The sequence below is a fragment of the Hippopotamus amphibius genome, chromosome 6 (genome assembly GCF_030028045.1).
Source record: "Hippopotamus amphibius kiboko isolate mHipAmp2 chromosome 6, mHipAmp2.hap2, whole genome shotgun sequence".
In the NCBI taxonomy this organism is placed as follows: domain Eukaryota; kingdom Metazoa; phylum Chordata; class Mammalia; order Artiodactyla; family Hippopotamidae; genus Hippopotamus; species Hippopotamus amphibius.
The window spans coordinates 8,219,338-8,244,611 of NC_080191.1; the positions used below are offsets into that span (position 1 = coordinate 8,219,338).

The 25,274-nt window shown below is 41.3% G+C and overlaps 1 protein-coding gene across 1 annotated transcript in view; it reads right to left on the reverse strand.

Moving 5' to 3' along the window:
• FIG4 (FIG4 phosphoinositide 5-phosphatase) overlaps positions 1–25,274 on the reverse strand; it is a 135,733-nt gene that overhangs the window by 49,063 nt on the left and 61,396 nt on the right. The window contains exons 11-17 of the mRNA XM_057739105.1: positions 23,962–24,095; positions 22,597–22,713; positions 20,556–20,601; positions 19,747–19,895; positions 18,607–18,773; positions 7,030–7,168; positions 72–130 (exon numbers count right to left, since the gene is read on the reverse strand). Of these exons, the coding sequence (XP_057595088.1) occupies positions 72–130; positions 7,030–7,168; positions 18,607–18,773; positions 19,747–19,895; positions 20,556–20,601; positions 22,597–22,713; positions 23,962–24,095 (811 nt within the window). The remainder of the gene's footprint in view (positions 1–71; positions 131–7,029; positions 7,169–18,606; positions 18,774–19,746; positions 19,896–20,555; positions 20,602–22,596; positions 22,714–23,961; positions 24,096–25,274) is intronic.

The window sequence follows — 25,274 nt, forward strand, 5'->3', positions numbered from 1 at the left end:
GCGTCAAGCTCATTTAAGAATAATTCCAAAATATGTTCGTATAAAAACTAAAAGAGAAACAGTATACCTACCTTCATCATAAGGCAGTGGTAAATGTTTTATTACCTCTGGTGTCCACCAGTAAGTATAACTATGAAAAAAAAAAAAGGATATGATGGGTCAAATGTAAATGTCAGTTTTCTACAATTCACTGAATAAAACGTATTGCATGGTCTATAGTAAGATGCTGCCCCATACCCCAAAGTTAATTCTTTCCTTTTAAAAACATGTCTGTGAAGCTTTTGGCACAGTAGGTCAACACATTCATTCCTTTTCCAACCCCTTCTTGTTTCAACTATATCATAGATCTACAAAAATGCCATGAACACGTCTGAGGGTCAAGATGCTGTGATGTTCCTTATTTTTGGCTAAAAATGATTCGGGGATACTAAGCCAAACTCTGTAAGCTGCTGTTTTCTGTGCCTGCCTTATCACCCTGCCACACAGTGACCCAAGTCCTACTTGTCCTGGAGCATGTAGTTATCTCAGAGTTAGATTACTTTTTCTGTTCTGCTCTATGTGTCTGGGTCTGTGTATGTAGCTAATTTCAACACTTCAGCAAAATAATTAAGTAAATGGATAATCCTAAAGAACAAATGTCCTTTAAAAATGGTATAGCCCCTGTTAATCTCTAACTGTAAATGTTCGCTACTTGATTATAGAGGCCAGTCAGAGTAAGGCAGGGAATTTCAATCATCTACATTTCTGCCAGAAGACTCATCTGCTATGAGCAGAGAACCTGAAAGAACCCTGAACTGCCTTTTCTCTGAACACTGAATTTAATTCTAAATCAAATTCTGATGAAGTGGACATTTAGGAGGAAAATGCTCTATCAAAGTTAATGAGAGCTAAGAAGGGGAATGATGTGAAATGGGATATCAAATTAAAAAAAAAAAAAACACAGATTTTCAAAAGGTTCAGAAAAAAGAGCCTACAGTCAAAAACGCTAAAAGATCATTTAAAATAAGTGAAAGGCTTTCTAAAAATAAAATGCTGATATTATGATCTTGAATAGCCCAAATTATGATGAATGGGGAGTATTTAAATGAAATAGGCAACATAGAGAACTCTCCTAGAGATGGCAAGCAGAATACACGACCAAGGATGACCAACAAAAGAACCGGGAAGCCTAGTGAACTGTGGGGGGTAGGGGTGGGTAGTGCTGTGATAATGGGAAAGGCTCCTAAAGTTTTGCTTGAGACTGAAGTTATGCTTTAGAGCAGTGCTTCTCAAAATCAGTGTGCACATGAATCACTTGGAGATCCTGTTAAAAGGCAGATTCTGATTCAGTATGTGGGGCCTGAGATTTTGCAGTTATGACAAGCTCCTGGTGATGCCAAAGGGGCTGGTCCTCAGACTACTTTTTGAATAGCAAAGCTTTAAAACATGAAAAGAACAGAAAAGGGATAAGTCTGCTGCTTAGGGAGATTTCATTCAGTCTTTCAACATTTATTAAGCACCTACTGTGTGTCAAACACTGCTCTATGCGTTAGAAATGCCATGTTGAAAATAATGAGAAAGTAGAGCTACCTAATTCTAGTATTATTTCTATCTTCACCAGCTGTGATAAGTTTCATGCTGTAAAGAGAAAAAACACAGTATACGAGGGAACTGTGCACAGCCCAAGAGGTGGAAGGAAGCAGTAGAGCATCTCTAAGAGCACTCGAGTGTCCTGGTACAGTTGAGATCAATAATCTTTTAAGGAACAGTGAAGAATAGAACTGACACTGGAAATGGGCAAATGCAATCTTGATATTCAAAACTGTGAGGGTGAAAGATTCCAAAAACTATACAGCAATGAGCGTGATGTCAGTGCAGGCGAGATGATAAACCAAGTATTTACTAGAGATGTCCTATGAGTAACTTAAAAGATGACGAGTGGCTTCTATGAATCCACACATATTCACAAAAACAAGCCACACCAGGCTGTTCTTATTTCCTTTTCTGGCAGGTGACTCAGACTATCAGATCAGGGGGATGAAAAAGACACGGGCTAACTGTTTGAGAGAGAGAGAAAGAGAGAGAACAAACTCGCATGCAAGCAAGCACAGGCAAATATTCTGTCTTGTGATGACCTAACCTTAGCAGAGGAGGAAAGTAGAGAAGTTATCAGCTTCCATATAAGTAATTTCCTAAAAAATGGTGCACACATTGAGCTTACTTAGGAAAAAGTAAACATCATAAAGATCGTGTTTTAATTCAGAATGCACCATATGGTGAGATAGATAATCTTGTATTAGTGCTTTGAGACCAGGCAATAATTTTTTTTTTTTAATATTACTAAACTGTATCTCCCTAAGCAAGATAAAGCAACTTAATACTTTTTTAAAAGTCCAACTCTGGGACTTTCCTGGCGGTCCAGTGGTTAAGACTCTTGCACTTCCACTGCAGGGGGCACGGGTTCCATCCCTGGTCAGGGAACTAAGATCCCGCATGCTGTTGGGGGTACGGCCATGAACAAACAAAGTCCAACGCTTCTGAGTGGGTCAAAGAAATACCTGCCCTGGGGAAGCTGGGCTAAGACAGATGGAGGAGGACAGCATTTGAGAGGACTGAGCCCAGGACTGGGGGACCTTCTTCACCTGCCCCACCGGGCACATTCACGCAGGGGAAGAGCACCTCCACTGGGACAGAAATCTGCTTTGGGACCAGGTATCAGAGGACAGGAGATTGCAGGTTGGTGCCACTTCCTCCTTTGCATAAATACCTAGTAAGTCCCCAGTATTAAGAGTGTTCAATTCCATTGGCTCACATAGAAAGGTCAGGAAGATTTTAATTCCCCTAGTAAACTTGGGAGCCCTCTGAAATAATGCATATGGACTCAAGCAAAGCAACAGATATATGTGAACAGGATAGAGAAATGTGGGCAGGATGACAGGATAGTCAAGTGTTGACAGCATAGTAAGTTACAGTTGTTTAAATGCTTCCAACAAAACAATGTTAAGGTGGAAGGAGTTGTGGGGTGGTATCCCACAGAGCTCTGCCATCTACGCTGTTCTATTCAAGGACTTACCTTATTTCATCAAGGATTTGTATTAGGATCAAGATGGCCAGCTGATTAATTCTGAAGAAGCTACAAAGCTAGAGGATACTTCATAAGAAGGATATATTTACATACTTTTTTGGAAGCAGGCAAAGCATATGCAAGCATGACAAGATGGTACAGATAAGGCGTGACAGTAGGACATGTTAAAAAGACTTGGGAGTTCCAAGGGATAGGAAGCCCAGAGGATTAACATTATGATGGCATTGCTGGAAATATGTAATGTAACCTTACACTTAATGATAAAAAACAGATTATCCAGGACAAGGGGAATACTGGTACCAATGGTCCCATAACAGCTGGCACAAGTCAGACCAAACTCTGGCTACTCTTGGACCCAGGTCTGGATACCAGAGTTTAAAAAGAGCACTGGTACAGGCTGGGATACAGAGGAGAGCCTCCTGAATGCTAAACAGACTTAAAACCACAGTATAGGAGAAACCACTAAGAAAGCAGAGCTATTTAACCTGGAGAAGAAGAGATTTTGAGAATGTGTGAACTTGTCTTCAACTCTTTAAAAGACTATCAAGTGGACGAGAAAATTGTGTTCTTGAGGTCTCAGGGGCTGAACTAAGATTAGTAGGTGAAGTTACAGAGAAGCAGATATTGGCATATGAGCAAGAATCGTGCAAGTGAACTGTCCGAAAACAACTACCTCTCAACCACACATGTCCGGGTTGACAAACCAGGGCCAGTCAAGCACAGTCTGGGAAGACACGGAGGGAACTCGCATATCAGACAGAGAATAGAGCCAGGAAAGCTCCCAACGCTGAGTCAATGAGGTAATTAACGCTTAATGTCTAAAAATATCTTGGTGACATTATTAACACTGATTCAATAAATGGCATCTGAGATGATATATGCCATATTATCCTATTTCAGAACAAAGCTTCAATCAGTGGTTTTGAACAGATTAATAAACAGGGGATTGTGAGTCACAAAAGTAGATACCTCAAGAGGACTGGTTTGGACAAACTTTAGGCAGAGCTAGGTTTATTCTCCCTTCCCTTATCATTCAATAAAAATATTATTTCAGAATAAATCACTGGTAAACACAGTATAAAATACACGATGGTCACCAAGTCTGGAAACATAAGCAAATACATAATAAAGTGTTCACTGATATTATGTTAAGTGATAAAATAATATTACCTAAGTTTCCAGATTTATGGCCATCCTATGTGATTTCTAATAAATGTTACAACTAGGGAATGTAATCTCTTTAGGAAGTACTAATACTAACATCTGTTGGACTTACTATGTGCTAAGAATTTATATGATCACATCTGATTCTCAGAAAAACCTACAGGTCAGACACTACCACTATCTCTATTTTACTGATGTGGAAACTGAGAGTTGGACCAATTATGTTACTTGCCTCTGGCCACACAGGTGTTAACTGTAGGCAGTCCCTCCAGAGCCTGGCTGCTTCAGGGCTGTGTTGATTGCGTGTCAGACCCAGTACTAGGTACTTCCCACCCATTTTCTCATTTATTCCTCAAAATGACCTGTGAGGCGTGTACAATCATCTCCATTCTACAGTTGGGAAAACAAGTTTTCCAGAGATTTAGAAACAGGTCTAGGGGCTTCCTAGGTGGCACAGTGGTTGAGAACCCGCCTGCCAATGCAGGGGACACGGGTTTGATCCCTGCTCCAGGAAGATCCCACATGCCGCGGAGCAACTAAGCCCGTGCGCCACAACTATTGAGCCTGCGCTTTAGAGCCTGTGAGCCACAACTATTGAGCCCACGTGCTGCAACTACTGAAACCCACGCACCTAGAGCCCGAGCTCTGCAACAAGAGAAGCCACGGCAACGAGGAGCCCGCGCACCACAACGAAGAGTAGCCCCCACTCACCACAACTAAAAAGAAAGCCCACGCACAGCAAAAAAAGACCCAACACAGACAATAAAAAATAAATACATAAATAAATTTATTAAAAAAAGACAAAAGAAACAGGTCTAAGGTCACACACTTGCAGAAATTCCAACTCAGCCCTACATTGACGTCCATGCTCCGGTCTGGTTACTGCCTCTGGCTAAACTGTTCCTTCCTTCTGAGAATTTTAATACTGATTTAACGGTCATCAAAATAACCGGTATAGGTGGGTGACTCTAGAAAGTCCAAAATAAAGCACTGAAATTCATCCTGTGGTCTTTATAAACACTGTCAATGAGGAGTATCAATTATTGATGTCAAAAACCCATTTTTGGAATTTTGACATTCTAGAGAAAACAAAACCAGGAGACCAAGTCAACTGCAAGAGGCACAGTATCTGCTTTGATAAAAGTTTACTTTCAGAGGCAGACTTCTAGCTGATTCTTGCTGTACCATCTAACCAGCTGAATAATCTCAGTCAAGACACATTCTCTCTGCACCTCAGTTTCTTTCTTTTTTTCTTTTTTAAACGGGAATGTAACATCAGCTTCCTTTCATTCCCACAAAAAAGTGCCAGCACTGCCTGCCTCAGTTGTATAACTCAAGGTAAGCAAGTGGTTTAACTTATGCTTGTAATTTACTAGCTAATTTCAGGAAAAGAAAATCGAGTTTTGTTTGTTCCCAAGTTGTATCTTGATAGCTTCAATACTTTAAGGTAATACAAAGTTTTAGAAAATCAGCCACATTTACCCATCGTCAGTTGCATCAACAAAGCTAAATACAGGTATTTACACTTACCTCTCATCAAATAAACATAATTAGCTCCAGATTTTTTGTCAGCAAAAATTCACAGCAATCATTTATTAACATTAAATGTAGTGGAAACACCAGCACTGCTTCATTTATAGGGAAAGTAAGCTCAAGTATTAAGCTGGTTATTCCAATAATAAGTGCTTAAGATAACAAAACTGAGAAACACATGAACTCTGACATGTCCCTAATATTTTAAATACTCCTGGAGTAACACAGAATTTGGGAACAGCTGCAGCATCAGCACTTGCTGCTCCACCAGCTGTCTGTGGTCCATCCACACAATTAGCAGAGACTGGCAATGACCCCTGTAGCGTCTGAGCGGCATCACTGCGGAAGTGAGGACTAACTCTGACAGATGCCGTGAGAGGAGAGCATGAGGGGAAAACTTCAGGTCACAGGCCTTCGAGCAGAAGGGACCAGGCTCCAACCTCACACGTGACAAGTGCTGTGCGTTATTAGCACATGACTCTCCAATTAAAAACGCTTAAGAGTCCTCTAATTAAATCCTCGCAATGACTTTGCGATGTGTGTCCTGTCACGTACTTTTTGCACATCAGGAAAATGAGGCTTAGAGACGTTAAACAACGAGTCTGAGGTCACACCACTGCAGAGACTCCAACTCTACCTGACCCTGAGGTCTGTGCTACAGGGCATCCTGTCAAAACGCCTCAGGGAAACAGTCCATTTCTTTGGGGACTATCACTACCAATTTAACTGTCATCAAAATAATCGATACTGGCGAGTGACTCTAGAAAGCCCAGGCTGAGCAGCAGAGCTGGTGGGAGTGGTATCTGCCACTAGCACCACCGTTCTAGTTTCCTGTCCTCCCCAGCATCACCAAGACTTCCTTGCGCTTCCTGGAGGAAAGAATGTGGGAATTCCAAAGTGAGGCGGCTTAGACACCACACTTAAAAAAGAAAGACTGACTCCTTAAATGTTAGAATTCTTCATCCCTCCACACTTGCAGGAAGCAGTGAAAAATGGTGCTAATAGTTTGCTTGAGTGGAGCTTCAACTTACGTTCAATGATGAAGTTCTGCAACTTTATATCTTATGGAAAATGCAAAACAACTGCATTTGTTAATGATGATTTCCCAAACCTACTCTCAGGACATCAACAATACTGCATTCCTCACAGCAAACCTGTAGGAAGACTGACTCCTTTAGCCGATATGATCATTCCTCAAAAAGAAAAGCATCTCTCATTCAAAATAACATCAAATCTGAGTTTACACAGTAGACTAGGAAGAAAAATACCTTCTTCTTGTTGGTAACAGTCTCATGGTATTTTTATGATGCAAATAAAAATCGGTCGGAAGTTCCCAGAGATGAGGTTTCCCTTCAGTGGGATGGAAAACTCCCAGGAAGAGATTAATGGAATCTTGTCTATCAGCATCTAAAAAGCAAAAATATGTACTTCAGGAAACCCATCATGGACATCAACAATTCAGGGGAATGTTTCCTTAGGAGGATAAGGGTACAACTGTGATTTCATAGAACATACCTCTGAAAATCATAGCATTTATACTTCAGAAGTCACACACATACACAAAAATCTAAAACAGCCACCAAGATTTCGAGAATTAAAATCTTGCTTCAAAATGTTTCCTTTTTATTCTATACCCCTAATTACACAGGGATAGTGAACATAAACTGCCTCGAGTTTTGAGAGAGACTTAAAAATCTTTAAGAACTGCCATAGTACCTTAGTGACTGTGTTTTTAGACTAAAAACATTCTCACCATATGTTAGTTTACTTGAAACAAAGAACATCTCCACTTTATTGCAAAGACAAGTAGAGCTGTCACAGAGAAAGTGACCCAATTCCTACCCATATTCTGTTGCACAACGCTGAACCGGTCAGCTTCCAAGTTTCTGCTTCTAATCCATGAAAAGACATTCTCCATTTCTTCAGCAGAGACAATGGGTTACAACATTTCCTGTCCCCCCACAGCTGTGTCTGGTAATGAAGGCAGAGTGGGCACGTGGAAAACAGCCTCATTCTAACCACTCGACCACTCCAAAATTACCTTTTCAAAATATACTACAAACTAATAAAATTGACGACATATACATATGATGTATCTCCTCTTCCTCTTCCCAATTATATTTTGGTGAAAATGATGATAAGCCCTGAAGCGGCCTTATGAGCCCTCCTTTGTTCTGCACTGTCCCCTCCTTAGCACCCTTCATTCTCTCCCCGCATTTCCTTCTTTCCATTCTCATCTCTGATCCCTCGTATATTCAAGTTTGGGGCAGGCATCCGCAATATAAATAATAACCTCTTTCTGAAAATGAGCACAGAACCAAAAAGACAGCAGAATAGAAATGACTGCTTTTGAAACAGGATAACATTATTATAAAATCACTTTTCTTCCAACAGCTGTAGTGAACACAGAAAAATCTGAAATTATCAGCATTGTTCTCATTGGGCTATTTGGTCATTCTGGCAGAAGCAATAAATGAAATATGGTACACCAAACATGTATTCCAGTTATGTATTTTGACAGGAAGCATTCCATTAAAACAGCACTTACTTTTTAGGCTAAAAGTAATATATAAAGGGATATGTTTATACGATGAATATATTTGGAGCCTTTTTTTCCATTTGTTGAGAGAAAACATCAAGTATTAAATGACGCAGGCATTACCACCAATTTTCACCCTCTTAACAAAATACAAAAGTAAACATACTGCTTTTATAGTAATTATATTCTTTATATTTCTTGAACAGCCTTAATGGTACTTAATAATTCACACTATGCAGTACCTCAAAATATCTTAATACTATCTAAAGAGGCTTTCCATTTTTCAGCCATGTTTCCAAGGAGTTTCTTTTATCCCTTATTAAGCCTAATAGTAGCTTCCTTTAATTTTTAGCAAGTATGATAAAATGTAAGGTTGAGAAACGTAACCAAATAAAGGATATTCCTTCAAAGGATCATAGTGGAGACTGCTTGAATGTACTGCTGTTATTATAACTTAAAATACATCTATGGAGTTTATGGTCACCTACTAAGCTTGGGATCTAAGGCCAGCCCGAAGGAGCCTGAGGATCTTTACGGCTACTTTCAGCTGCAAATAAGGCTGGCACCTTCTGGAAGACAGCCGTACTCTGGATATAGACCAAAGCTTAAAACAGGTTCTCTGCAGTTGCAGATAACAAGAGGGCAAAATGACTATCTAGTTTTATATTCAATCATGCTTTAAAGGAAAAAAGAATATGCACCTTTCAAACACTAACCAGTTTTATTATGCACTGTATTTAAATAGGTCAAGTTTGAATATAACAGTTCCTTTTAATTAGCCCAAAATTTTTAATTTGCAAACTAGAATATTTGTTGACCTAATCTTAAATTAAGTTCATGATAAAGTGGCCTCTAAAATCAGTACTGGAAAGGGACACCATTCAATAAATAGTACAGTTTAACCATTGTGGGGGAGTGGACAGTGAAATGAGATTCCTACCTCATCCTGTACATTGAAATAAATACCAATTAAATGTAAGAAGCACCAAGATCAACACCCTAATAGAAAAAGAACATGCAATTTTTAAGAGAAACAGACAACGAAACATACATAAACTCACTTTACTAGTTATTAAACAAATGCAAACTGAAAACAATATACCATTTTCTACCTATTAAGCTGGCAAACATTTTTCAAAATGGGCTCTCCTATACTCTGCTGAGGGGGAACTGACTGCTATAGACTTTCGGTAAGACTATTTGGCAATATATATATATATATTTTTTTTTAAAAAGGTCCTGAAAATATCTATACTCTGACCTAATAAATATGCTTCTGAAATTTCCATAAGATAAAAAATATGCAAAAAAAGATATACGTTCAAAGATGTTTGTTTAAAAGGAAGCTATATGCACAATAAAAACAAATAACCTCACTGTGGTGCTTCTAAAAGCTAGACTGTCACGAGGCTACCAAAAATCATGTTGTAAAAGAATATTTAGGGTCATAAAGATTACTCACATCATCTAAAAGGGCAAAAGCAGATATGTAGCACCTGTGTAGCAAAACTAGAAGGATCCTGTTCTGCTAAATATGAACGAGTTGCTATTTCTAAAAGGTGAGGATTATATGATTTATTTGTGTTATTCTATACTTTTTATAATTAACATATATTACTTCCGTAATTTTAAAGAATATACCATTTATTCATTTACCTAAGAGCCTACTATGTCCCACACTAGGGATACAGTCTGTATAAGACTGATTCTGGCTCTCATGGGGCTTACATTCTACAGTGGGAAACAAAAATAATACACAGGAGTAAATAATGTACAAGGTACTTTCAGAGGATGTAAGTTCTATGAAAAAAAATTAAAAAGTGACATGAGAGAGAGAGGAGAGGGACACTTAGGTCGGGTGGTCAGGGAAGCAGGTAGAGGCTGTGCAGCTTCCAGCAAGAGCACGAGGCTGGAGGGCAGGGAGCAAAGGAAAGAGCAGGACTAGGGACAGCACAGGCAGACTAGAAGAACTCATAGGTCACAGTAAAGAATCTGATTTTAAATGCCCTGGGAAGCCCCGGAAGGGTTTTCAGAGAGCGAAGTAAATATGATCGAAGTCTTGAAAAGATCCCTCTGGCTGCTGTGAAGACCAAGAGCAGAAGAGAGGAGGCAGAGGGAGGGAGAAGGCAGAGGGAGAGACCAGGAGCCACTGCAGTTGTTCAGATGAGAAGCACCTGCTGCCTGCACCAGCCCGGCAGCAGTGAGGATGAAACACAGCAGAAGGCAGAGTCCACAAGATGTGCTGAGAGGTGAGATTCGGGAGGATAGGGAAAATAAAGAAATCAAGGATGATTCCTAGGATTCTGAACTGAACAATGGAAACTGAAGTAGGAAAAAAAAAAAAAAAAAAACAACCAAGCAGAGGAACAGGTCTGTGGCAGAGTCAAGAGTTTCTGTCTCAGAAATGATCAGTTTGAGATTTTTCTTAGCTATCTGTGGTAGGAAGAAGCTTGGCCCCGTGCATGACCTTTCCTCCCTAGTTTCCCATGAATATTTTACATTACATGGCAAAAGGGACTTTGCAGATGTAACTGAAATCACTCATCATTGACTTCAAGACAGGGAAATTATCCTGTCTTATCTGGGTGGGCCCACTGTAATCACAGGAATCCTTGAAAGGCAGAAGAGGAAAGCAGAGAGATTCGAAGCACAAGGATTGATGGACCCTTGCTGGCTTTGAAGATGGAGTGGGCCATCGTCAAGGAAGGCAGGCAGGCAGTCTCTTGAAACCTAGAATGACCCGCAGCCAACAGCACACAGGGACATCGGTCCCAGAACTGCCTGGGATTCTGCCAACAACCTGAAGGAGTCTAGAGGAGCCTGGATCAGCGTCCACATTCTGACTTCACTGTTTTCATTTTGACTTCAGCCTGCTGAGAGCCTAAGCAGGGAACACAGCTGAGTCAAGCTGTGCCCACACTTCTGACCCACAAACACTGTGTGATAATAAACGGGTGTTGTTTTAAGCCACTAAGTTTGTGATATTTTGTTACAGCACCCATAGAAAACTAGCGCAATATTCAGGAGGAGATGTCCACTAGGTAGGCATTTAGATAAATAAGTCTGGAGTTCAGTGGAGGAGTCAAGGGAAGAGATATAAATTTGAGTGTCAAATGCATAGTACTTAAAAGCTGGATGAGATGGCCCTAAGGTAAAAGTGCAGAAAGAGAAGAGGAGGGTTTAGAAATAAGGCAGAAGTCACCAGGGAGCCTGAGTGAGATAGCACAGAGGCGAGTTTCAAGAAAGAAGGAGGGCTCAACTCTGATCCAAGCTGCTGAAAGGCTGAGCAAGAGGAAGACAGGAAAGGAACCGCTGGATGTGGCAACAGGAGACTGCTGGTGATTTTGACGTGCAGTTTCGGTGGCATGACAGGGCAGAGGCCCAGTGAAGCAGGTGGAGAGAACAGGCTATGAGAGCCGAAACCGGTGTGTAGATAACTCTTTCAAGAGGTTTTGCTTTAAGAGAGCAGGGAAACAGGACTTTAGCTGGTGGTAGGTGTGGGATTAAGAACAGAGGGAGAGGTGAGATGGAGAACATAAGGTGTGCTTTTATGCTGATGGAAATAAGGCAGTAGAGGGGAGAAACTGACACACCAGTGAGCTTATAAGGACCGGGAAAGCAGGAAGGGTGGGATTCAGAGCACAGTAGAGGGGCTGGACCAAGATGGGGCAGGACCACTCCAACCACTGCAATACGATACAAGGTTAGAAACCATGGGTGCTGATAGGGGCGGGCTCTGCATTTGATGCTAAGAAAGAATGGTTCACCCCCAATGCTCATCTTCTCAATGAAGAATGAGGCAGAGGTACCAGCTGAGATTGGTTTAGGAAGAGAGGACAAGGTATGAATGGTCACTTTGGAGAATGAGAGAATGAACATACTAGGGAAATTTAGCAGGACTGTCAGGCTGTTTTGAGTATCCTTTGGAGAACTGCAGTCAGTTTAAACTGAGGGTCATAAATGCAACTTTTTCTCTTGCCATGTTTAACTGCTCTGGTTGCAGAACAGGTAGACAGTTGGGTTTTAGCCAGAGTTATTCATGTGATTTAAAATGTTATTAAAACATAACATTTTCCAATTGTTTTCTTTCGGCTGTAGCCAAATATAGCTAATTCACTCTAAACCTGCTGTTAGAAGGACGACCTTAGGAGGCTAGCTCAGTATTCTTGATAAACGAAAACATGCTCAGATGCTCCTCCGCATGTCCCTCTTTCAGGGGTGGGCAGACAGGGCACCAGCATAATGCTGGCGACGCCACCTCGACACTGTTTTCTGGAATCACTGCACTCCACGCGTGGTGAGCTTTGAAGTCTTTACCCCGTGAGCTCTTCTGTTTCAAATCTCTATTTGAGGAGGATGTGGTTCCCCTCCATGCATGAAGACACACACATTCATACATTTAAATTATACACGTGTGCATGTATGTATGTGTATATATATATATATATACATACATATATAATATATATACACATATATATACACAGTTGGTCTATTATTAACTATTGCAGGTGTCTTTTTTTTTTCTTATAATAGGATTTCAAGAAGCTTCAAAAAAAAAAAAATTTAGGCTTACCCAAATATTAAAAAAAAAAATTAGAAAGAGTTTGACAGGGAATTATAATTACAAAGGTCTTCCTAACATCCAAAAGGAGTACCTAGGTACCTATTTTTTCCTTGTTGGCATCCTACAACTGCTTATGTAGCCAGTTATATTAGAAACCAAAGGACATTTCTTAGAGACAAACCCCAGAACATGGTAAATATGTGAAGCCTCAAAACAGTTTTAAAAATGAGCCTGAAAGGCAGTCAGGTGGGTTACCCACATAGCATCAATCTGTCTATATGAACCAAGGATAAAATTCCTAACAACCTAATTTCAGGTACCTTCCTGCCTACCCCAGAGGCGTAACATGAGGAGACTGGTTTAAGTTTTACAAAGTTATCTTGAGTGCTTAAAAGAAAATGGTTCTATTAATATATTACCATTATATAATATCCACTGTAATTTAAAAATAAGTTGTACACCCCAATGACACCATGCTTCTCAAAATAAAGAATTCTGTTTTAGCCACATTATTCATAAAATAATCCCTTTCTTAGTAGTTCCTCTTTTAGTTGTGCATGATTTTGTTTTACCTTCCCATCATGTGCACATTACTGATTCACCACCATCTTCTCTTAATGGTTCTCCTTCCTTTTTAATCACGCATAGCTACACATGCATTCTCTGTGCTCTAATCTTATTGAACAACACATGACTTGGTCCTTAAGTGTCAATGATGACTCCCAATTCATGGACAGCCATGACAGGAGAGGGCAGAAGAGTGGATGATCCTTTCCACAAGGGCAGCTTTAAACCTTTTTCATCATAGCACACACCCAGAGGTATAAGGACTTGCTGGCACATGACTTACACAACTGTTACCAGTTGAATTGTGTCCCCTGCCTCCCCCAAAAGATATGTTGAAGTCTTAAGCCCCAGTACCTGTGAATATGACCCTATTTGGAAATCAAGTCTTTGCAGATATAATCCTGTTAAGATGCAGTGACGCTGGAGTGGGGTGGGCCCATAATCCAATATGACTGGTGTCCTTATAAGAAGAGACACACACACACACAGGGAGAACATCACAAAGACACAACACGAGGAGAGAACGTCATGTGGCACCAGAGATAGAAATTAAAGTGCTGCAGTTGCAAGCCAAGGAGCAGCAGCAAACCACCAGGGCTAAGAAGCAAGTAAAGATCCTCCCCTGGAGCCTTCAGAGGGAGCACAGCCCTGCTGACATCTTGATTTCTGGCTTCAGGCCTCCAGAACTGTGAAACAATAAATTCTGCTGTTCTAAGCCACCCGCTTGCAGTCCTTTGTTACAGAAGCCCTAGGAAACAGGTACGGCAATGAAGCACAGCCAGTGAGACTGCCTTTAGAGATCATCTTAAAACTGTTCTAATTTATAAAAACAAGTGAAACCATGTGTTATTTTTAGTGTTTTTAGCTATTCATAATTATTTGCAGTCAATTGGAATACATTAATAAATATTAATATCTTCACTGGAAATGACAGCAGTAGGTATAATAAAGGATGATAGGAATACTTTAATATTTTTGCTTTAGAAATCTAGAATTTAAACTTATGCCGCTGGCTTGAATTTCTAAATCTGACTTTCCTAACTCTTAATTTTTGTTCGGATTAATACATTATGATCGCAAAGTTCCTAAGTCCAGCTCAAGGTGTCAGGCATACAGAGCAATATCTAAGTACCCTGAAGGTCTACAGCGGCTTTCTCGTTTACGTCATACACTGAGCTTACCCAGAGTTGTTCAGTGGGCACACCTCTCCGTGAATCTGAAAGACATGATCTGAGCAGCCTGAGAGCATTACTGATAGGCTATGTGTTATTAGGCTGACATACGTGGTCCTGTCAATTTTTTAATTCAGGGAAAAGGGGAAGTTGGGGAGGGCACAGGTAATGAATTAACTCATGCATTTATGAATTCATTCCATCAACAGTTCATGTGCCACAAGCATGGCATTAGGGACACTGCAGTGAACAAGATGCTCAGGAGCTCCTGGCTCTCACGGTGGGGGTGGGGGAACACACAACACAACCGATAGCACAGTTAATGATCTAAGTGCAATTGTGCCCAGCACGGCAAAGAACAAAACTTGCAGTACCTTCCTGGAGGAAGTGAAAGTAGAGTGAACTCTAAAGGCTCAGAAGACTGCAGTCATGTGTTCCAATGGGTGGAGCAAGAGCCTATGGCAGAAGGAGCCTAACTTATTCAGGAAACAGTGAGAAGGTCCATGGGTCCAGAGAGCAGTGATGGGGGATGGGAACGGCACGAGTGGCAGGATGACAAGGTAGGCAGGGCCGGACCACACAGGACCTCTAGGTCTGTCCTGCACAGCCCTCCCACACCCACCAGGCTGCCAACCAGTTTCCGACCCCTCCACAGTGTAGGATGGGGATGGTCTTACTTGCTGTGGTGGACTCCAAAGTGGCCCCCATGCTCCCCACGTCCTGCTGTTCATGACTTAGTGTGATACCCTGTGCTGTGTAGTGAACTGTGTCTCCCTAAAAAGATACAATGAAGCCCTAAATCCCAATACCCGTTAATGTAAATTTATTTGCAAGTAGACTCTTTACAGACATAATCAAGTTAAGATGCTGTCATACTGAATTAGGGTAGACCCTAACCCAATACAACTGGTGTCCTTACAGGAAGAGGTAAATCCAACACAGATCTAGACACACAAAGGGAGAAGGCCATGTGACAATGAAGCAGAGTTGAAGTGCTGCGGTTGCAAGCCAAGGAACACCAAGGACTGCTGGCAAAACATCAGAATCTGGGAAGAAGCATTCTCCCCTATGGGTTTCAGAGTTAACCTGGCTCTGCTGACAACTTGCCACTGAACTTCCACCCCCAGAACTGTGAGATAAGTTTCTGTTGTTTAAGTCACTTCGTGTGTACTATTTTGTTATAGCAGCCTTAGGAAACTGATACAGAATTTGCTTCTGTGTGGGTGGGACCAATGATTTGCTTCTGAGCAATGAGATATGGCAAAGTGAGGGCATGTCACCCTATGATTACATTATGTTACATAAGACTCTGTCTTGCTAGCAGACTCACTGTAGAGACTCTGTTTCTCATGTCAGCTATGAAGATGCAACCTGCTATGAGTCCTACATGGAACAAGTCCACAAGGAACTGCAAGGAACTGAATTCCACCAACAGACACACGAGCAGGGAAGCGGATCCTTCCCAAATCAGGCCTTCGGATGGGACCACAGCCTGACTGACATCTCAACTACACCTTTGTGAGACCCTTTGCAGAGAACCCAGCTAAACCGTGCCTGGAATTCTGACCCACAGTAATTATGAGATAATGAATATGTGCTGTTTTAAGCTGCTAGCTTTTTAGTAATTTGTTAGATAGCAGAGAAAACTAAGATGCTTGAACACCAGTATAGCAAACTGCCTTTGCATTCTCTCTGGGCATGGAAAATGTTGAAAGCTGACTCTTTTGTGGGTGTTTTCATGTACTCTTCCGAGGTTCCCAACGCTGGGGACTCTCCTGCGGCTCCCTGGGTGTGAGCACAGGCATCTGCTTGCTACTCCTTCCTTGGGAATCCAGTGATCACTTCCTGGTTCCTGCAGCTGCGGTCCCTCTGGCCAAGATCTAGGCCAACGCCATGCCGGCACCCTCCCCCACGCAGCCTGCCTCTGGTCACCTGTAAATACTCAAGGAGCCTCTGGTCTAACCAACTCTGGGAGGGTAGGCCATTCCCAACACGGCAGCCCTCTCCTCAGCCTGTGCCCCTGCTTCAGCGCTGCCACACAGCTGTCCAAAGCCCACAGCCCCATGGGGTCCCACCACCAACAGAACACTACATTAAGCCTGTCCAGAGTCCTGGTTCTCTCTAGGCGTGAGGTGACGGAGCAGGGGTGGGTGACAGTCACTGCATGGCAACACTGCACTCCAAAGAATCTCTTTACCAATCGCTCTTCTCCACATCCTGTAAACGTTTTTATGATCTGGTTCAAGAGTTCAAGGCTCACGGAATCGGTCTGAGTACTTCCTTTATAAATCCTGTGCTTCGGGTCTGTCTCACAATCACTTTGGTCTGTGGTATCTATTGTTTTGGAAATCCCATCAGAATGGAGGCAGGAAAAGTGCTACTTTAACCACCTGTTACTTTTAGTATTCCCAAGTCATAAAATAAGAAAGACGTGAAATTTAGTGTTAATGTCACTACTCATTTCTAGCTGACATTTAAAAAGAATCCGTGATATTTACATTTTTAGAGAATTGTTAAAATGAACTCTATTTAAAAACAATTACTCAACACTCTTAACTAGGTTTATCTATGCATTGCAAGCAGAAATTCAGGAGGCAGAAGCCAAGAAATCGAATATTTTAAAGTACGTAAAATCTCCAGTTATGGGTGGCCAAAGTGCCCTATTTAAAATAAAGTTTATTCATTCATTTACTGAACAAATATTTACTGAGCACCTCCTAAGTGACAGACTGTTTTATTTATACTTTTAAAGTATTTAATTTTGACTTTACTTATCCAGTTAGCTTTTAAAGAAAAAAGAGAGAAGAATCAAGATGGCGGAGTAGGAGGACGTGCGCTCACTCCCTCCTGCAAGAGCACCGGAATTACAACTAACTGCTGAACAACTATCGACAGAAAGACACTGGAGCTCACCAAAAAAAACCACCCCACATCCAGAGACAAAGCAGAAGCCGCAATGAGACGGTAGGAGGGGTGCAATCGTGTTAAAATCAAATCCCATAAATGCTGGGTGGGTGACACAAGCTGGAGAACAGTTATACCGGAGAAGTCCTGAGGGTTCTGAGCCCCACGTCAGGCTTCCTAACCTGGCGGTCCAGAAACAGGAGGAGGAATCCCTAGAGAATCAGACTTTGAAAGCCAGCGGGATTTGATTGCAGGACCTCCACAGGACTGGGGGAAACGGAGACTCCACTCTTGGAGAGCACACAAAAAATTGTGCTCACCAGGACCCGGGGGAAGGAGAAGTGACCCCATAGGAGACTGAACCAGACCTACCTGCTGGTGTTGGAGGGTTGCCTGCAGAGGTGGGGGGCAGCTGTGGCTCACGGAGGAGACAGGGGCACTGGCGGCAGGGGTTCTGAGAAGTGCTCATTGGCGTGAGCCCTCCCAGAGTCCACCATTAGCCCCACCAAAGAGCCTGTAAGCTCCAGGGCTGGGTCGCCTCAGGCCAAACGACCACCAGGGTGGGAACACAGCCCCACCCATTGGCAGACAAGCAGATTAAAGTGTCACTGAGCTGCCTGCACCCACCAAATCAGATTAAAGTTTTACTGAGCTCCACCCACTCAGCCCAACCCACCATCAGTCCCAGGAGCCTCCTAGACAGCTTCCTCCACAAGAGGGCAGACAACAGAATCAAGTGGTTATCAGCACTATTTCATCTTGTGGAACCGAAAATCACAGCCACAGAAAGACAGAGAAAATGAAAAGGCAAAAGACTTTGTACCAGATGAAGGGACAAGATAAAAACACCAGAAAAACAACTAAATGAAGAGGAGATAGGCACTCTTCCGGAAAAAGAATTCAGAATAATGATGGTGAAGATGATCCAGGACTTTGAAAAAAGATTGGATGCAAAGAGCGAAGGTTGCAAGAAAAGTTTACCAAAGACCTAGAAGAATTAAAGAACAAACAGAGATATGCAACACAATAACTGAAATAAAAAAAAAGTATAAGAGAAAAATGCACATCTTAGAAATGCATATTATTCCAGAATTACCTGAAAAAGCATTGCTGTAATATCTAGACAGGGTCTGCATGATGTCTTTTGAGTGCTGGGTCCACGGGGCTATCTTTCTGTAGGTTTTTACCCGATGAACAAGTTGGGAACCACCATACTGAAGGGAGAGGGTATCCCCATGATCTTCATAGAGCTCCTCAAATAACCTAAGCAGAACACACGAGCACCAAGGAATTCACCCGAAGAGTTACACACGTTATTCACTTAGTCACAGACTCAAAACAAGTCTTTTACTCTATGAACTCTTCTAAACCTTTCTTTTCAAGTAGATGTCTCAACATCTTGAAGATAAATGCACATGCAAAATGTATTATATTTTATAGTAATGGTCTAATAAGCAACTAAGTCACAGAAAACTCTAAAAAAAAAAAAAGGCAGAGGCACCAAAAGCTTAACCCACCAAAGCCAGACCAAGGTGATTTTAACTCTGTTAAAAAGACTCCTCACTTTCTGCAGCCTGCCAGGTCAATCTACCTCCCACGACAGAATTTTCTGTTCTCTCTGAGTTGCCTTTGGAAAAAAGGACATGCTCTTGTCACAGACAAACCATATTGTTTCCTAGAAACACATGTTCGAAACATATTTCTTCAAGTGCTCGTCAAGACTTCTGGGTGCAGCGACATCTGAGGACCTGGCCACTTGTAAGCTGATCACTTTTTTTGACAGAGCCTTTATGACTGATAATCTCAGAGAACCAGTAACAGCGATCACTACATTTTCAAAAAACAGTACTTCATGTAATGCCATGGACCCAATGGACAGGGAAGAAACAGTATTCCTTACTGAAGGATCTTTTACCTGTCATATGTTTAATTCAGAATACATGAAGGCATGTTACTTTTTTTTCCTAATGCAGTCTGGATTTGTTTTTTAAAAAACCCACTGGTTTGGATTTACCTAAAGCACATAATGTTTATTCATAATTAACATGAATAAGAAAAAACCGTGGCAACAACACATAAGCCTTTAATAAAAATATATATCATCAAATTAATTTGAATAATGTCTTTTAACAACAATTTTTGAGAAGCTAAAAGGAGAAAGGTTCATAAAAGTCCTTATTAATCAGGTCTGCTTTCTGTCATTACTGGCATTCGAAAGGCAGAAGACAAGGCTTACCTAACTGCATCTGTATCAAACTGTAGATTCGGTTTGTCAATTAAGCCCAAAGAATACAGCTGATAGGCCAGAGCACATTTCCCCACCATAAACTGCGCTGTGTTGGTGCGATCCAAACAGTCCACACAGTTGGTTCGAAGAACGCCAGTCTAAAGAGAAACCCCTTAAACTGTCAATCATTATTCAGTCACCAAAACTACCTCCATCCTCCTCTAGATGTAAGAAGCAGAAGCTGTAGGCAGGGTATTATTCCTGAACAAATAATGAAGAACTTTTTTTTTTCAATTATAAAAGGTTATATTTGCTGTTCACTTAATATTGCTGCAACAGCATCACTGCACCTTCTAGTTCTTTATTTTAACAAGATAAAACAAATACCTGACATTTTCCTAATGTACCAATCAGTAAAATATGTGCTTTTTCTCCCCTGATCTATCTCCTTTAGTGTACAAGCCAAAATATTCAGTGATTGAGGCCATTTCATTCTTAAAGCATAATTAACATATACAGTGTTGTATCTGGCTCATTTTCCAAAGTCTTTCTAGTTTATTCTTTTTACATTTCTGTTTATGCTTCTATTTCCAATACTAAAATTTGTACTATATAGAAAAAATCTGTAGGTCATTATTATTTCAGCCACACATCCTTTGCAGTAGTTAAACACTAGCAGTAAGGCTTTTAAAACTCATTCTCAAATGATTAATAATTCTGCATTCAATAAGAAGTCTCTCTCTCCAAGGCTGCTTTCAGAAAACATCACAAACTGTGCATACAGATTCTATTCATTATTAACGCAATGTCATCTATACCTGCAGGCGACCAGTGGGAATCACACATCCTCCTAGTTCATTCCACCTGTGATTAAAAATACATGCTTTTAGACATAGGTACACTACCAACTGTGAAACAGATAGCTCGTGGGAAGTTGCTGTGTAACACAGGGAGATCAACTCGATGCCTTAGAGGACCAGGACAGGGAGGGTGGGAGGGAGTCGCGGGAGGGAGGGGATATGGGGATATATGTATAAATACAGCTGATTCACTTTGGTGTACCTCAAAAGCTGGTACAAGAGTGTAAAGCAATTATATTCCAATAAAGGGCTTAAAAAAATAAAATAAAAATACATGCTTTAATTACAAAAATTTTAATAGCATAATCTACATTCATATCCGGTACTAGCTCTTTATTAAGAATCAAAAGTAACAGGGCTGAATGCCTCTGACTAATCAGCTGATTCAGTTGACTTTCATTCTCTCAGGTAAGTGAATTTGCAGATAACAGAGACAGAACGCTACCCGTGCTCTCCTCAAAGGGAGGCCAGGAAAAGAACACTGTAACCTGCTCCAGCCCCACACTCTAGCATTCTGTCACCCTTGTTCAACCAAAATCTCTCTTGCTTTAATTTAAGCCCGTTTCCTGTTTGGTCTCTACAGTCATGAATAATAATTGCAGGGCAACTTTATCATAAAATCTTCCAAGCCTGATCCTACTCCCCTCAACCTTAGGAGGCTCCCCTCCTCCAGCTCTTCTTCATGGAGCTTTGTTGCAGTCCTTTGGCTGTGTTTACAGGCTTCCTTATCGTTTTCCTTCCTATATATTTTCTCCACGTGCTAATGAATGCATGGGGAAATGTTCTATTATAAGTACTATATAATGACAGTAATATTTTATTTTAATTATTTAAAATATTTTAATTATTTAAAAGAAGGTGCAGTGCAGGAAAGAGGTAACACAGCAGGCCTGACTGCTATCCTCAGAAAGGCCTGCTTACAAGGCTGGCCCCTTGGCTGGCGTCTGGAACTTCAGTTCCCACCATTCCCACAACAGACAAGAGTGGCTCACTGCCCCTAAGCTCTTTGTAGAAACAACATGGCTTGCTGAACATCCTTTCCTTCTGGGAATCTGAAATTTTGGTAGCTGCCAGGCAGAGGCTGCCTATGGGACCACCTGCAATAAAAACTCTGGCCCCGAGTCTTTAATCAGCTCCCCGGCTGGCAACGTTTCACAAGTTGCTGGGGGAATTAAGAGCGCTCTGTGTGACTCTAACAGGAGAGGACTCTGGAAGCATATGCCTGATTTCCTCTGGACTTTGCTCCATGTGCCTTTTCCCTTGCCTAATTTTGCTTTGTTTTATAATAAATCATAGCCAAGAGGACAACACTATGCTGAGTCCTTTGAGTTCTCCCAGCGAATGGCTGAGCACGGGAGTAGTCTTGGGGACCCTGGTCACAGGTGCCCTGAAATTCAAACTATAACAAAAGGATTACCTGCAGAGATGTACACTTTAGTAGCTGGTTGTTATTTGCTTTTTGCATGCTTTTTTTTTTAAACCATTACAGTTAACTTTGTTAACTGAAAATAAAATACTGGAAATATATATTGGTCCCTTAAAAGATAAATAAAGCACAGACATTTGATCTGAAGGAGCTCACAACATAGTAATGAGGAAAGACTTGTGAGCAAATAACTATAATACAATGACACATTTTCATTAAAATGTTAAAGACTAATGTATAGACTGGTTTATAAGAAAAAATTTTCCTGCTCCTATTTAATACTGAAAAATAGAATTCATTACAGAAAATTTTGTTTTACGGAAATACTTTATGTAATGTTTATTCTAAGAAGCAAGAGATTCTGTGGTTTCCATCTCAAGGTATATACCCGCAGAGGAAATCTCATGCCATTGTGAGTGTGCATTCCACAGTCACATGGGCCGTGCGTCTTGTCTCCCCAGAGGAATAAATTCATCCATCTTCCAAGGAGTACAAAATGCCCATATTTAGAATGTTTTCATCCATAAGAGCAAAACTCCTGATTTCTTTTAGGATTTAAAATACCATACATACTTTTCATCTGGCCGCAAAATGCTACAGTATGAATCGGGGCGGTTTACAAAGAAGCCTGTTTTCTTCACCACACTTTCCGCAATCACGTTCAGGCGATCCAGCACGTTACACAGCTTGCTGAGGGCGAGGAGGAAGAGTGAGAGGTGAGAGGAGCCCCAGGCTTAACACATACTTCTGCTGACACCCAAAGCAAAGTCTACAGCAATGATACACAGGGATTTCGTTTTTAAAATCTCTGGTTTGTACTCAGCAGCAACACTGTAAGAATTAATTTCTAGAATGCAATGTGTACTCAATAACTGTAACGCAATAGCAACTACTGGCAAGCCTTAAACTTGGCACTTGACATCCCCCTGCAAGAGCTTTTCCCGAAGCCTTTCACTGCCGAAGAGTGGAGTCAGTTAAGTCAACATGGGTTCATGAAATGTGAAGCGAGCACAAGGCACAGTGCAGTGGCAGGGGAAGAAAACACTGGAAAATCAGTTACCATCAAGGGCACCAACCAGTAACCAGGCTCATGCTCTGGGAAAGGGCACGTGTGTGTGTGTGTGCGCGCGCACACGTGCGTGTATCTAACTACACAAAATGAGTCAGAAAAAGTATGAGTCGAGTGCAAAATAAGACAGTGACATTTAAAATATAAACCGAGACCTCCATGTGAACCTAATGTTTGTATGACGCCTAGTAAATGAGTAAAAGGACAAGGCAGGGTTAATGAAAGCTCCCTGGATGAGTGTTGAATCAGATCTTGACAGGCACAAGAGAGGAGGTGGGGGGGACAATAGGAACAAAGGTTCCAGAATTGGACCTTGGCTGCTACACGGGGGACAGAACACGAAGGTTAGCTTTTCAGGACCAGAACAGCCCTGGGAATAAAGAAGTGATCACATTCTGGAATCAACTAGGGGATGGGGCTTTAACATCACACTGAGGGGCTCAATAAAAGTTCTTAAAAAAAATTACACTGAGGGGTTTGGATTTAGTATAAACAGTAGGGAGATAGCGCTGGTTCAACCATGAGTGACACAATCTGAAAGTGGTGTCTCAGAAAGTGATTAAGGGAGTTAGAATGAAATAGAAAAAAAGGGAAACTAATGCCTTTAAGGAAAAGTAGCAGAGTAGAGATGTTCTGAAGTCACTAGATACTTCAAAGAGAATTTGCAAATGGTAAAAATGATGGGCAAAAAAGAATCTGGTCAATTAATTTAAGCCCTCAACTTACACACGGGCAGTTAAACCGCCGCTTAAACAGGTTCAAGAAGGAAATTAAAAGAGTGACATTCACTTTACCAGAGAGATCAGCTGCCTGCTATTTTACATCACAAGAGGAGGAAAATATAACCAGACACGTGAGCATCTACTCACCTTTTGGTGTACTTGGCCATGTCCCAAGGAATATAAATAATCGTGTGCTCAGGAGGCAAAAACTGGTTGAGGTAGGTCACAGCAGCTACGAGCTCTTCACTCAGAATTCTCTCATGCTTTCTCTTCTCTCGTTCCTTTACCAAAAATTAAACATTTTCAGTGTTCTAACCACCTTAAATCAGAGGAGCAGACTTTCAACGTAAGTTTTTTGTCTTGTCTTAGTGGCAAAGTTAAGTGCTAAATATAAGAAAATGAACCATACCTACTAAAATTAAAATATAAACGTAAAGAAATAAATATTTCACTGAATTACAGTCAACAGATAACGAACAATGAAGGCCCAAGGAGATCAGATTTCTTCCATGTAACCTCCTGTAGTCCCAAGATACCCAGCTTGCCCTGCACAGGCCTGCCCTACACATTCCACATCCTACTCCGGCAAAGGAGAATTTCCCAAGGTCCAGAAGAAAGGAACCTCCGAGCCCAGCCAGCTAAGGACCAGACAGAGATCAACTGGGCCAGGATGGATAATCCCCAAACGGGCAGAGTGGTGAGCACTTTCACAGCCTTCGTATGCTTTTAACTATAAAATCCCCATGCGGTAGCCCAGGCAGCCATGTCTCCCCTTCTCCTCTGTGGCTGAGGAACTGAAGTTGAGAGGCGTTCATGGGACTAAACCTGACTGTCCACCCCCTTGCCTACTGTTGCTCCTTAGATATCACACTGCCTCCCACTCAGGAGGGGCTGGTACATTAGTGTCCAGCTTTGCAGCTGGAGGGCTGGCTCTGCCTCTTACCAGCCACACAGCCCTGGTCAAGGTTCTCAACTTTTCTGGGCCTCCATTTCTTCATCTATAAAATGGGTAACAGTAGTATCTCCCTTAAAGGATTAATATGACGTTTACATGAGATGAAACAATGATAACTTTTTATCAGAACATCTGACACATAGTAAGGATTAATAAAAATTAACTCTTTTTATTGTTATCCTGATCGGGACTTCACTTAGAAATAAACAAAACCCAATGAAATCAGCAATCTGCACACAGCCTTGAGGCACTACTGCTGGCATCAAAACAGGTCTACGCCGTTTTCAACCGTGGTGATTACTTTTCAATTGTCGTGAATTTAGATAATCACTGAAGAAACAAAAAAGGGTACCTATTTTCAGAGCTGCATAAATCAAATGGAGGAATTAGATATGCGTTAAGAACAGTGTTAACTCAGTTTGGGATGAACAAATATTTAGCTTATTTTTACATCTGAGAAAATCAAATTATATATCTGGAATTTTTCTCAAAAGCACTTTAAACC